This window comes from Echeneis naucrates, chromosome 22 (assembly GCF_900963305.1).
Source record: "Echeneis naucrates chromosome 22, fEcheNa1.1, whole genome shotgun sequence".
In the NCBI taxonomy this organism is placed as follows: Eukaryota; Metazoa; Chordata; class Actinopteri; order Carangiformes; family Echeneidae; genus Echeneis; species Echeneis naucrates.
In genome coordinates, this window is record NC_042532.1 from 8,376,206 (window position 1) to 8,390,130 (window position 13,925).

Consider the following 13,925-nt stretch of genomic DNA (forward strand, 5'->3'; position numbering starts at 1 on the left):
AAGGAAAGGAAATGGCACTGAGACCGGCTATGCGCTGTTTTTAAATCACCTGTTTGGATGATATTCTTCATTTTAGTAGTAACATAAATAGGATCTAAATTTGATACAGTTAACATGAAGGTCATGTCCAGTGTCATTTGAGTACTATGTCTGTTATTTTTATTGTTGTTGAATGTTCGCAGCATGTGTGATTGTGTCATCATGTGTTCAGAAGTGTTGCTATTTTCAGTTGTTGTCCTTGAACGCACAGCAACATGGCCCATATCACTTACTGTTTTGAAACCACACATAAGTGTCACGGCAGATACGATTACCACCTGATATGAGAGCTCTCGTACTATTATGCTTCATCGGGCTTGTTGGAATGGAATTACATTAGAATCAAGACAGACATGGCATAGGACGGATTTCCTTTCCACTTGTAGAAATTTATTGTCCCGCTGGGGCATTCAGATGGACCAAACACAAATTTGACAGCAACAATTCCCTGAAGCAAATCATCTTTAAGTAAGAACAGGCTGTCAAGTTGTGTCACCTCTCTCCATCTGTCCCTTCTTTAAGTTTTCTCACGCACTCGTCGTTGACAGGGTTGTCGCTTTGTTCGTCTCATCAATGAAGAATACATCACTGTCAGTGGCTCACTGAGCTGAAACAGCGTGTGCACTAGTATGAAAGTTAGATGTCAATGATTGTTTAATTAGTAACCATTTACGCTCCCCTACGCCACTTCAACTACACCTTCACCCTCAGGTCCTGTGTGTAGTGTAGAGCCAACAGCAATGATAAATTGAATAGGACTCCATAGAAGGGCCTGCCAAAGATGTTTAAAGAGTGTATTAATGATGATGGAAAATGATTGGCATGTGGTGAATTTCACTATTCTCCATTAGCATAATTAGTTACTGAGTCAATCAATAATGGCATGCTATGTTTGACAACGGATTGCATTGACACACAACTGCAAAGCTACATCAACATCCATCTTGAGTGACTTAACCTCTTTTTAAATGGCTGAGGCCCAGTGTGGAAACCCCACACGCCTTTCAGTCAGACTCATTTTCAGCAGTTTCTGAAATGCCTCACGCTTGTTGGTCTGCCGTAGATGATTAGCTTCTTGAGTCGTAATAATTAATCAAAGTTAACACTGGCAAAACATGCAATAATTTTTGATTCAACATAATGTAATTACTCTTGCAAACAGCACTGGCTGTGAGCATTTCTTTATTGGGTGTCAAGGTCAAAGCAGAATTACAATGCAGTCATTTGTGACTGTGAGACCTGTCATGCATAGACTAATGTTCTCTTTGCAACACTTCCTAATCCACTGATGCCTATAGGACATTTGTCACCTTGTCCAGTGACTGTTTGCTTATAATTTCATGATAATGTTACATAGACATGTCGTGACATATATTAAACTTTAACATTACTATTGCATTCATCTTTTGATTTCCTTATGAATGTAAAATTCATTGTTCTATTTCTGCAAACTCAATGGGGACCATTTGGAAGATATAATTATTCACCAAAGGGCTTTGCAGTGTATTGTGATGGTTGAGGAAGAAAAACAAAATTGTACTTGCTGTTTCTGAGCTAGCAGATATAAGATAAGATATAAGATATATAAGTGTGGGACAAGGACAGGGGCAAGTTTATTTCATTATCTTAAAATAGTCCTGTATAGGCTTCTGAAGACTAGAGAGGAAATCATATGTGGCATAATTTGATAAAGGGTCGGTACATCTCCAAATCAGCCTTCCTTCCCTCAGCTGATGATAACAGACAGCTCTATAGCCAGGGATGGGTATTGGTCAAGTATGCATCAGCCAATGCACTTCTATCTCATATTATCAGCTAAAAAAAAGTTTCATTGCTTGGCACAAAAGGGACTTTAGGTGGGATTTATTTTATTTTATTTTTCTAATCCACATTTAGTTCAACTAATGCAGTGGAATTTCTCACAGAAGGAAAGAATGTGTGATTTGTGATGCAGTGTAACCGTTGTTGTTTGTGTGTGTGTGTGTGTGTGTGTGTGTATGTGTGTAGCTTTTCATCATCAGGTGGTTTGGCATAAAGTTTGGTTGGTGCAAGTGGACAGTATGTGTGAGCACCTCATCTGCAACAAAATATTGCTATTGATATTACTGTCTTCATTTTGTCACTTGTGTGTATGTACATCTGTTACAGCTTGCGGAAAAAGGCAATCTACATCCAATTTGTAATTGCTACATTTTCCCATGTTTCCCATCACACAGAGGCCATGTCAGTCATATTGTATCACCCTAATGTTTGCAGCACTTTGGTGAAAACCCCGAGCAAACATTCAGCACACCGCAATTGCCATCCAAAGCCTGATCCATTGGACTAGCACCCAGGAACTTCACATCCTTCCACCTCCCACTGGTGGGACCCAGTAACTCTGTTTTCTTCTCTACCCACAGCTCTTACCGCCTGGATAAAATCAACAGTGACATGCGTAACTACATCACCAATTTTGCTGCAGACTTAAGGTGAATACAGGCTCACTGCCCCCCTCCCGCTAACTGCTCTGTTGATGCCATGTTTCAGGGGTCAGACGTAGAAGCCAGCTGGCTCGCTGCCCTGCTGACATACTCAATATGGACGCATCACAGAGCAAACACTCAAGGCCAGTCGATGAGAAGTCTCCCGGGGCAATCTGGTCATACTGGCAAAGCATAAGGCACTGTTAAACACAATATAAATATGACTTGATTCATTGTTAAACATTGCACCAGCATGGCAGTAAAGATTTTAAAGATTATTAAAGATGAAAGGAACATAGCAACATAATGTATATTGAGAGAGTTCCCCCATTAACAGCCTCTCTTCTCGCTGTTACCCCTTCATTCCCACATAATCTCTTGGCCTTTCTGCTCTGGGATTTCTTTGGATGTCTAGAGGGCTGATATTGCTTTGCAAATACACACAACTTCACAACAGCATGACAAGATGGATCGTGGGACTTTTAATCACACTGGCGTTTTCCTCGCTGCCAAACACCAGCGTTTATCTCTATAAAAAGTCCCCAAACTGCTTACTCATCCCTGCATGCCATTGCAAAATGACATGTCACGGGGAAGCACATTTTGGTATTCCTAATGTGACTCACATACAATTCTTTAGTTTACTTAAAGCACATTCATTCCTCCGTGCCTTTCTCTTCTTCTCTCCAGCAGATTTCTAACCAGGCACGGGTGTCTGAGCATCTCTCTTGCCCTGCTGGGGTGGCAAATTTAATTGACCTGGTTGACACCGAGGTCCTCTCTGAAGTGCTTGCTTGCTAACTAGCTCCTGATTTGCATTTCTCTCATTTCCAAGCATTGATTGGACGTTTCAGTACCACAGAAATCGAACTGCCTTTTTAAGGATGCCGGTGAACTAATCATTGTAGCTGGGAAGAGAAACAAAAAGACAGAGGGATACAATGTCATAACCCTCTGATGTTCAGGTTGCCCGAATGAGGCCCACTGCACTTAAAGGCACTTCATTGTTTTTGTGATTATGCGACATTTATAGCCACGGGGGAAAGACAACCTGATTATTAGTTCATTCATGTCTAACTGACTTGCTTATCATCACCATGGCTGTAGTCCCACCTTCTATCTGCTTCTCTGTTTTTCTCTCTGTTTAGTCAGAGCTACCACTTACAAGCCGCCAGGGACACGCACCCAAGCATTGCCCTAGATCCCTCTGCCAACTACAACTCACCCAAGTTTCGCTCCAGGAACCAGAGTTACATGCGGGCCGTCAGCACCCTCAGTCAGGCTAGCTGTGTCAGCCAAGTGAGCCAGGTGAGTCTGCACCTTTTCAGTCAAAAGAATCACGAAACTTAACGAAGAACAAAACTGCTGAGGGAGGGAGGAGTCAGGGGACACCATTCATTCATTCATTCATTCATTCATTCATTAATCTTCTACTGCTTATCCGGGTTGTCGGGGGTGCTGGAGCCGATCCCAGCTCACTTTGGCCAAGGGCGGGGTCACCCTGGACAGGTCACCAGTCCATCACAGGGCCAACACACAGACAGAGACCAACAACCACTCACACTCACACTCAGACCTACAGACAATTTAGAGTCACAAATTGAACATGCGTGTCTTTGGATGGTGGGAGGAAACCCACACAAGAACGGGGAGAGAACATGCAAACGGCACACAGAAATCCCCCAGGCCAGGGAATCGAACCTGCGACCTTCTTGTCATGGGGAAACAGCGCTAACTACCATGCTGGCGTGAGATATTCATCTTCCACTTAAAAGATGCATATTGATCCGTTCAGTATCAACCAATCTCCCACTAATTTCCCATCACAATCCAGCGAGATGTTTATCTTAGATTCTGGAAATGGACTGATGACCATCAAAACACTTTAAACAACTGTTCGTAACAATTCAGCCTCACAGATGCAATACATCACCTGTGACAGGAAACAGAAATAGCCCCTGTCAGCAGCAACAAATTATTAACAGTCCATGAAAGCTAACATGGCATTGTTTAGTTGTAAAGTTAAAGCTACTGCAACAAAAGGAACCAGCCCGCAGGTTATCTATTGAACAAAAACACATTCCCAATGATTTCTCTGCTCCCTTTTAAATTAAAATGTGCGCACCATTTGGTTTCAGAAGCAAAACTCTTTTTTTGTGCAAAAGACATATTTACACATTTTATAACCAAAGCAATTAATAATCTCTTGATAAGCATAGAAATGTTCTCACAGGCTTGACAAATGAAAAAGCATTATAGCTAATGGCCTTTGTTTCTCACAGGTGAGTGAAACAGAAATTAATGGGCAGTTTGAGTCAGTGTGCGAGTCAGTGTTCAGTGAGGTGGAATCGCAGGCCATGGAGGCTTTGGACCTCCCCGGCTGTTTCAGAACCCGAAGCCACAGCTACCTGCGAGCCATCCAGGCCGGCTACTCCCAAGACGATGACTGCATCCCCCCGTTATCCTCCACAGTCACCTCCACCATCCGGTCCACCACGGGTAAGGACAATTAGACATAAAGCTCATTTGCACAGTACAACATGTGACTCATCCTGGATGTTGGTATTATTTGTTTGCTTAAGTACAGGTGACAAACTGACGCGTCGAGCTTACGCTTGGCATTGGCGTGTGACAATGATGAATATAGACCAGTTAGTGCAAGCTGGTTGTGCTGTCAAACAGCTTCATATCTTTGCATGAATCACTCCTGTATGTTCCCATTGTTTTTGATGGAGGTATGATTACCGCAGCTATCACATGTGAGCTGTACCAGTTCATCCGATTGTATTTTGGACACAGTGCTTCATCTGCTCATCCACTGGATGCATCAGAGAGTAAAGCTATGAACCCTATTGAAAATCACAAATGAAAATTATCTGGAAAAAAAAAAAAAAACAAAACTGGTCAGACTATGGGCATGACTGCTTTTTCCGCTACATTTTGGATATCTGACTTACTTTATGAAGCCACACTTGTGAACGTACTCACAGCTTTGTTGCAACCTGGTCAAAGAATTTCTGAAATTGCCATCTGCAAATTGTGCAACCCTTAAACATTGCAGCATACAGTACGAAATATCTTCATCTGCAGATTATTCACCTCATACAAATTATCTTTTCTCACTGCAATATTCATGTCTACACACCTTGAGATTACAAAATTGCACACTATTGTGTCTGGACTTGGACAATGGATAATATACAGCTGAGAATGAATTTATCGGTCACAGATCTGTCACTTTGTTTAGTCACATATATCCCTTATACAAACTGATGCAATAAATCTAAACCTACTCAGCTGATACATGCATTTATTTCTGGTACTGAGCCTTGATAATAAATTGTAAGCTGCTGGTGGTTTCAACAATTCCAGTGATTGCTGGGTTCACAGAAGAAACGATACATCCTTGTACAGATGAAGAATGGGGGAAGAAAAGAAGAAACAGTGTCTGGACAAGACGTTTGAGCGGATTCAACCTCTTCCCACAGTAGATTCATGAACTAACAACATCAGTCGCACTATAATGGGGAGGGTTAGGGGTGTGGACATCTGGAAATGTGCTTATGATTATTTCCTACCTATAAAGGTTTGCTTACACTGCTTTCTCAGTAAACTCAAATATGTTTGCATTTTTAGGATGCAGAGTTTGGTGTGTGATCGATTCCGCCTATATTTTGGACATGGGGCAATTGGTCCTTCGAATCAATCCGTTCAAACTGGACTTCACATTTTCAATAGGGTTCATACTATACATTCTGATTTATGAGAAATGGTTTTGAAGCTTTGCTCATCTTTGCCTCTTTTCATTGCACAAAGTACACTTTTCTTTACCTGAAAGCAGAAGAGCATGCAAAGATTGTTCTTACACTTCATTTATTACTGTAGATATGTTATCCATTCTCTATGTTGTGTACTGAGAGCCAGGAGTTTCAGCTTTGTGCACTGAAAAGATGTGAAGAATGCATGCCACAAATTAAGGTTGAGAAGGCAGTGTAAACCATAACTGGAAATGAGTCAAAATGGGAGAACTTTCTCAGTGTTATATTCATATTCAGTACTCTTATATGATAATATTCCAGATTGTTAAAATTGTAGTTAACTAATTCTTGAGTATACATCTGCGGTATACAGATGAGCAAATTGGTGTGATAATCGTAAGGTTGGCACTTAACTGTGGCTATATCTCTGCAATTATCTTATTTTGACTCATGGCATTCAGTGCATGACAATGTTCCTGCTTTCTGGCAATTAAAAGCACATTCTCTCCAGCTGCTCACACCTTTGGCCATATTACAGACACATATTTACATTTGTCTTCCAGACAGAAATTATGTGCAGGAAGACTCTTGTTTACCTGACCAGACCAGTATACATGAGGGCTTGGCAGACACACCCCCTTTGGCTCATGATGATCTAGGCTGCCCCATCAGAAGAGACAGGCTTTACCAACAGGATAACATGGGGGCTACAGCCAAACCTGTGTCAGGACCACCTGTCTCTCCAAGCCTCTTCAGACCTCCCAGGTCTAGTGCCCCAGATCGGCCCTCACCAAAAGCCATCCAGGCCAGCATCAAAGAGTCAGCCACTTTGGCTGCAGCTATCAGCATGCAATGGAAGGAGGAAGTCTCAGCCATGCGTCGTGAGCTCGCTGAACTCAGGAGGGACCTCTGCAAAGAGCTTCGTGCTTTCAACAGTAACTTCAACACTTTCACGCAGCATTACAATACATGGTCTCCCCAAGCTGGTCACGTGGCTGCTGGAGCTGGGGCTGGTTTGGGATCAGGAGTTGGGGCTGGGGCAGGGACAGGACGAAGAACAGGGACAGGTATTGAGGTAGAGACAGGCCTAGAGGAAGGAGCAAGGTTGGGGGCAATGGTCGGAGAACTAGTAACCGCGACAGTAGATAGAGCCACTGGGGGAGCTAGAGAGAAGAAACCCCAAGTATCCAAAGTGTCTGTGGGGACTCAGGCCAGAAGCAAGGTCCTCATCCGGCAAAGCACTGCAGATGCTGCCGTCAACTGTCCAGAGGAGAAGGAGGAAAAGAAAGGTGCTCGTCGAAATCTGCCGAAACAACTCTCAATGGATCCAAGCATTCTTGCCTGTCCACAGTCGATGTATGTGGAGAGTGCCATACCACTGTTCTTGGATCCAATACTTACAGGCTCTGCTAGATCACAACTGGAGCCATTTGACTTGACTGCTTTGCCCTCTAAATCAGAACCAAAACCAGAGCTTCCAGACCAAGCAATTGTGAGCTCATCTGACGTGGACATGAGTAAGTCAGCAGCCACTCATGGAACAGCTCCGCTCACAACAGAAACAGCCACGGAGATGTCTCAGGATTCGGTGACAGCGGAACAAGAAGTGGTAATTACGCCACAACTAATAAATGTAGACCCAGTTAATGATTCCCATTCAGATACTGAAGCTTCTCACCGTGATGAAATGAACTCTCCAGACACAGAATTAATTAGAACAGATATAATACAGCTGCCATATCCAGTCCCTGTAGTTACCGTATCTCCACCAGAGGAACATGATGATGATGTCATGTCAGATTCAGAGTCTCCAGATCTGTGCACTATGAACAAGTCAGATCTAGTGTCTCAAGATCATACTACGGTGTCTTCTGTGTCATATTCAGCAGTTGAAGATCTGGATCCAGCAGAATTAAAACCAAAACCATCAGATTTATCCACAGTTTCTTCAGTTGACCCAGTTAATGAAAACCCACTCTCAGCCTGCAGTGAACCCTCAGTTAATACTGATACAGCTAAGTCGTATAATTTAGAGCCTGACACCAGCTGTCCAGCAATTGTAGTGTCACAGTATCCGGACACAGAATCTCCTGCAAGTCCAACTGACATCAACATGAATCCAGATCCCATTATCGCCCTTCCAGATTATCCTTCAGACCCTCCTCCAGAGCAAATGACATCGGCCTCATCCTTTGCCTCCAGTTCAGTGGAGACTCCCCCAAACACTGAACCAGAGCACCAAGATTCTGAGTGGCCACCCCTTCCAGAGCCCCTGGATACCACTCCTATATATCACGCTGATCTGGTCCACTTTGACTTAGTCATGTTGACCTCCCTAGATCAAGATGATCTTGATTCAGTGTTCATGGACCCTGAACCAGAACCGTTTGACCTGAGTGTTGACTCTCCATCTACTGCTGAGGATTTAGACCCACCTATATACCACTTAGATTGTCCAAGTTCACCATCACCCATCGTTGACCCTTCAACGTTGTGCCCCTTGGATCCTTCACAGTCAACAGAATCCATCTGTTCAGACCTGTCTATGGAGGACCATCTAATTCAGTTGCCTCAATTCCCGCTACCACAGGTCACTGTCACAATATCTCCTCCTAGTTCAGTATCCCCAGATGCATCCCTGGAGTCAGACCTTGGACCCACAAGTCCTGTCCCAGATCCTCCGCCACCAGACGCAGATCCTCCGCCACCAGACGCAGATCCTCCGCCACCAGACGCAGATCCTCCGCCACCAGACGCAGATCCTCCGCCACCAGACGCAGATCCTCCGCCACCAGACGCAGATCCTCTGCCACCTGATCTTGAAGTCATACCCTCAGTGGACCAGGGACCTATGGAGCCAGAGGACATCACATTATTTCAGGAGAGTGTAGAACATACAAAAGAAGAAATCCCAGGAAGTCCAGAGAGAGCCTCAAGTGAAAAAGCTTTCCTGTGGTATCGGTGGCAAAAGAGAGCCCATAGAGGAGAATCAATGCACAGAAGTGCCAGTGTGGAACTATGGAGCGGTAGATACGAGTACAACAGTGCAGAAATCACATATGTGTCTCTCACTCTGTGAGTTCATACCTCATTCTCAGCAGACAAAATGTAGCTCAAAGTATATTTATATAGCCCGTGGTTTGTAGCTGCCAATGCACTGTAGAGCAACGCGCAGATCTAAATGTTGTGTGATCATCAGCATTCAAGCAAGGACTTCCCTGCATACAAGCCTGCACTAATATTCCAAGAAAAAAAAGACAGCATTGACACGAGCAGGAACCGTATGTCACTGACTGCAACAATGTGAAGAACCATCTTGGTGATGACAGATTCAATGAACAACGATGCTCCGGCAACATTTACTGAAAGTGGAATGAACTTCACTGAAGGCTGTTGTCACTATTGATGTGAATTCTCTTCCAGGAGAGTACTGTTTTCTTCTTCTTCATCTTCTTTTTTAATTGCTGGATGTCCTTGTTCAGTGGATTACATCAAAGACATTCTACACATCTAATTTGAGGGACTCCTTTAGAGCTCTACAGTGGTCTACGACCAAGATGGCGTTATGGTTACAAGGTCCAGACAATCCTTGCAGTGACAATAGAAACCTGCTTTGGGCTCTGTGTTTTATTGTCACTTCACAGTGGTGTGACATAAATCTTTGCAGTTATCATATAACTATAAGGACGTACTGTTTACTATGTGAGCTGTTGGACGGGCTCTGCACTTATAAAGAACCAGGACGTGATGCTGTGGAATGATGTTTGCACAATCATAGACAGAGCTGGAATTCTATACTCAAATTATCGAGAAAATAACCTGCATTGATCACACTTGCGCTCAAATATAATTTACAAACCAGTACAGTTATGGTATGTAGCCACACAACCTCATATAATCTAAAGCAAATATACTTTGCTGCCAAACACGCAGCATATACTGTATACACACATCTCTGTTGGACAATAAATATGAAGATACATTTATTGAAAAATACAAAGTAAATTGTGAATAAATTTGTCTGATACTGTGACTATAGTAATAACTGGCCTTGTTGAGAGGTGATATTGTATTTTTTACTGTAAGATATCATCTTTACGCTCAGGAATCAAAGAATGAGAATGTAACACGATTTGGAGGTGAGTGTAATGAGAATTGCAGAAAGAAAGAATTGCATTGTGATCCTTCCTGAAAAGAGTACATCCTTGTGTGGCAATTTTTTTTTAAATGTGTGACACTGAACGATGAAAATTAAGTTGTGTTGGTGCATGACAGATGGCCTCAATATTTTGTGCATTTCAAACACGGTGCCTCACTGTAAATGTTTGGTTCTATTCATAGTTTCATTCTGATTAGTGCAGTGAAAGGAGGCTACATACCACTGAGGACGTGGAATTCTGTTACCAGCAATGAACTGCTAAAAAGCCAGTCAAATCACAAGATATATCTGTGCTATCTATCCAATTAATGGGCTCTGTATGGAATCACCCACTTAAGTCTGTGCTCTAATAAAGTGCACTGGAACAAAAAGAATCTTTCAGCCAAACATCTGATAAACTGACTGTTGTTTTGAATTAAATATGCACAGTGCACTTCATGAAAGTTTTGCTAAATTGACTGACTCTGAAAGCTTTTCAAGGCAATCAGAAGTCAATTAGTTTGCATTGTTTTAGTCTTTTTCCTCATTTAAAAAAAAAAAAAAACACCTCACTCTTCCTCCCCAGGCCCCTTCCACTTTAAATTTTCATTTCAAAAATTGCTGTCTAGAGGTAGGACATAATTTAACCTGTATCGCAGTCACATTGTGTTTATTCATGTGTTGGCTTATATGCGTTGGCTCAGTTGTGTTAGTCATAATAAAGCCAATAAACCAGAAACCTCAATGGCAAGTAAAACAAATGAAGTTAGGCACCTGGTCATTCACCTGGTAGAGTGAAAGACACCAAGGATTTGTTCACACATCCTGGTGTAGTCTGAACATATTGGATTACCTTCTGTTTACTTCTATTTTCCTTTATTTGTGAACTTCATACACTATAAGAAGCATCTAGTCGAGTGGTAACATCACAACGTCAATTTTTTCCACTGCACTGAGTGAATAGTGAATGAGTAAAGCAGCAAAGCTTTAAAAATACAATAATTAGAATATATTTGGATAGAACTCATGAAGCTGTGCTGTGAAAGACAAACTGCAAGAGGAAATTTGGAATTATGCAATCATTCTTTGAACATGCCAAGAAAACAAACAGGCGCAATTCATTTCAAACCTTTAACACCTGTTCATAACCGGTCAGCACAACAGCTGAAGATGCAGCTCACCTGAAATTGTAATTCCTCATTCATCACAACAAATCCACAAATCCACAAAGCCGCACCAGACCATGAGGAAAGTCAGTTTTCTGGTTGTTGTGATTAATTGGTAGGATTTTAGGATCTGTGGTTAAGACCATGTTGGATGTTGGGAGCAGTATCAGAGCTGGCCAGATGGTGTGTGTTTACCCGGTCACACCAATGTCACACATGTTGCTGCACCTATCTGAAAGTGGTAAACAATTATGGTCATATATGTAGGAGCCTAATAAACACACACAAAAAAAATAAAAATAAACTATCATGTGAATCCTAATTACTGTTAGCTAAGTCGCTACCTGAAGAAGATGCCCAAATGAAACATGGCTCCTGGTCAGTGTGCCTCCCGAGTCACAGCATATTTTGAAGCAGTTTTCTTTGCTGTGATTTTGCTCTCCATCCCACTGTGCAGCATTGTCCTAACAGTCCCAGTGTCTCCCTGGATATGCTCTTCCTCATAGATTGTACTGTACTGTATGTCTGGGGTGATATGCTCATTCTTCTGAATATCCGCCCCACTCCCTTGTTTTCAGGAATCCAGTTCTGCCTCCCCTCCACCTGCAGCATTGATCGGATTCCCCAGCAAACCCCAGGTAAATCTGCTACCTGGGGCATCCTACATTGCTTTTCAATATGTTGATATTTTTTGCTGCAGAGCCCGAATGCACATTTACAGGAGAAAGGAGAAACAAATGAGAAAGGAAAAAGAAAAAAAAAAAAAAACAACACACAAACAAACAACAGTGGCCAGAGTCATAATTAAATTAAGTGTTTCTTTACAAAGAACAATATCATATGAAGACCAAGCCTTGTGAAGGGAAAAGGTTTGAAACAGAATACGCAGCAGTATCTTATAAACCACAGCTTCTCTATCTTCTCTGTGACGTTTCTGTAGCACTGACTGCAGCGCGTAGCGCCATATATTGTCAAACTTCAATTTACATTCATTCAATGAAAGAATCTATATTTACTGGTGGGAATTTATGGGATAAATAATAAACATTTATACTAAAAAGACCCTTAAGGATTCATGTTACTTAACTTGAGTTATTGGTTATGTGTTTCACTTAACAAGTCATGATGCATTTTGAATTGCTGAGAGGACATTTTCTGCTGTCTGTTGACACATACATGATTGCATCACCCTCTCAAACAATATCACATGAGCACAGACACAAATGCACACAGCATCCCCTGTATGTTTCTATTATTAGCTTCCATTTGGGTATTTCAGTGATCCATTTAGTCAACAAGAAATTAGTGTGTTTTCTTGAAAGGGTGAGGTTAGAACCAAAGTGACAATGCATCAAAGTGTTGACAGGCAAATGCTGTTCAATGTGCCACCAGAGGCTGAAACAGACTGCAGCAGCCGTTACTTTAGACAGACTCGGCAGTGTGACTTTCATGAACAGCAGGGCAGCATCAGCAACACTATGGGCAAGCGAAAAAGAGAAACGCCCTTGATCCATGGGTAAAAAAAAAAACTCACCATAAAAGACTGCGTCTTCCACCACAGGGCTGTTTGGTTGGTTGCAAACTGTGTTTTCGTTCACAGTGATCCATCACACAGATCAAGACACTTTTGAACTTTTGCAAACTATCCAACGGTGGTTAAATGCACTTGAGTAATGACTCGCCCATTCTGGTTTTTGTTATCTGTTCTTGGCTATTTTTGAATTCATTTCTTTATTGTTTCTGGCTGCAGCATTTGTGACACAGCCAATAATGGAGCTCACCATCCATCTTCCTCTGCCTCCCTCCCTCCAGATCATCTACATATCCTTAAAAGCCTTCTGCAAAACAAACTGCTGCATTTCCTTTACAGTGATAAATCCAATTGAGGAGAAAGACTCTTAACGACATGTCACTCAACCCCCCAGTCCTACGTTCATGTTAGCATACAAGCCAGTCCTGATAGATAGAGAGGTCCTAACAGAGATGGAGTGGTTAAATCACTGCCTTTGTGTCTCACGTTAATCAGCTTCACTGGCACAGAAGTTGTTGTGTGTGTGTGTGTGTGTGTGTGTGCGTGTGCGTGTGCGTGTGTACATGATTTAACAACCTCTGAACAACTTCCATCATTTTAAGTGTTCTCATTGTTAAAATTCACCTGCATGTGAGGAGGCATGCGTTTCATTTTGCTGTTTGGCACAATGATAGCTGTTTGCAAGTTAAACAACTATTCAAATGATGTTCCCTTGAACTATAGACTCCTACTCAGTCTTGTACCTATTCCTACAGTACTACTTCATGTTTTCAGTCTCGATTTTAGACTAGCTTTTTTTCACGTTTTTTCACGTTTTCAACATGCTCC

The 13,925-nt window shown here is 42.2% G+C and overlaps 1 protein-coding gene across 1 annotated transcript in view; it reads left to right on the forward strand.

The window, feature by feature from the left end:
- dlgap2a (discs, large (Drosophila) homolog-associated protein 2a) overlaps positions 1 to 13,925 on the forward strand; it is a 133,275-nt gene that overhangs the window by 106,165 nt on the left and 13,185 nt on the right. Inside the window, exons 7-8 of the mRNA XM_029493720.1 lie at positions 3,653 to 3,803; positions 4,787 to 5,003. Coding sequence (XP_029349580.1) covers positions 3,653 to 3,803; positions 4,787 to 5,003 — 368 coding nt within the window. The remainder of the gene's footprint in view (positions 1 to 3,652; positions 3,804 to 4,786; positions 5,004 to 13,925) is intronic.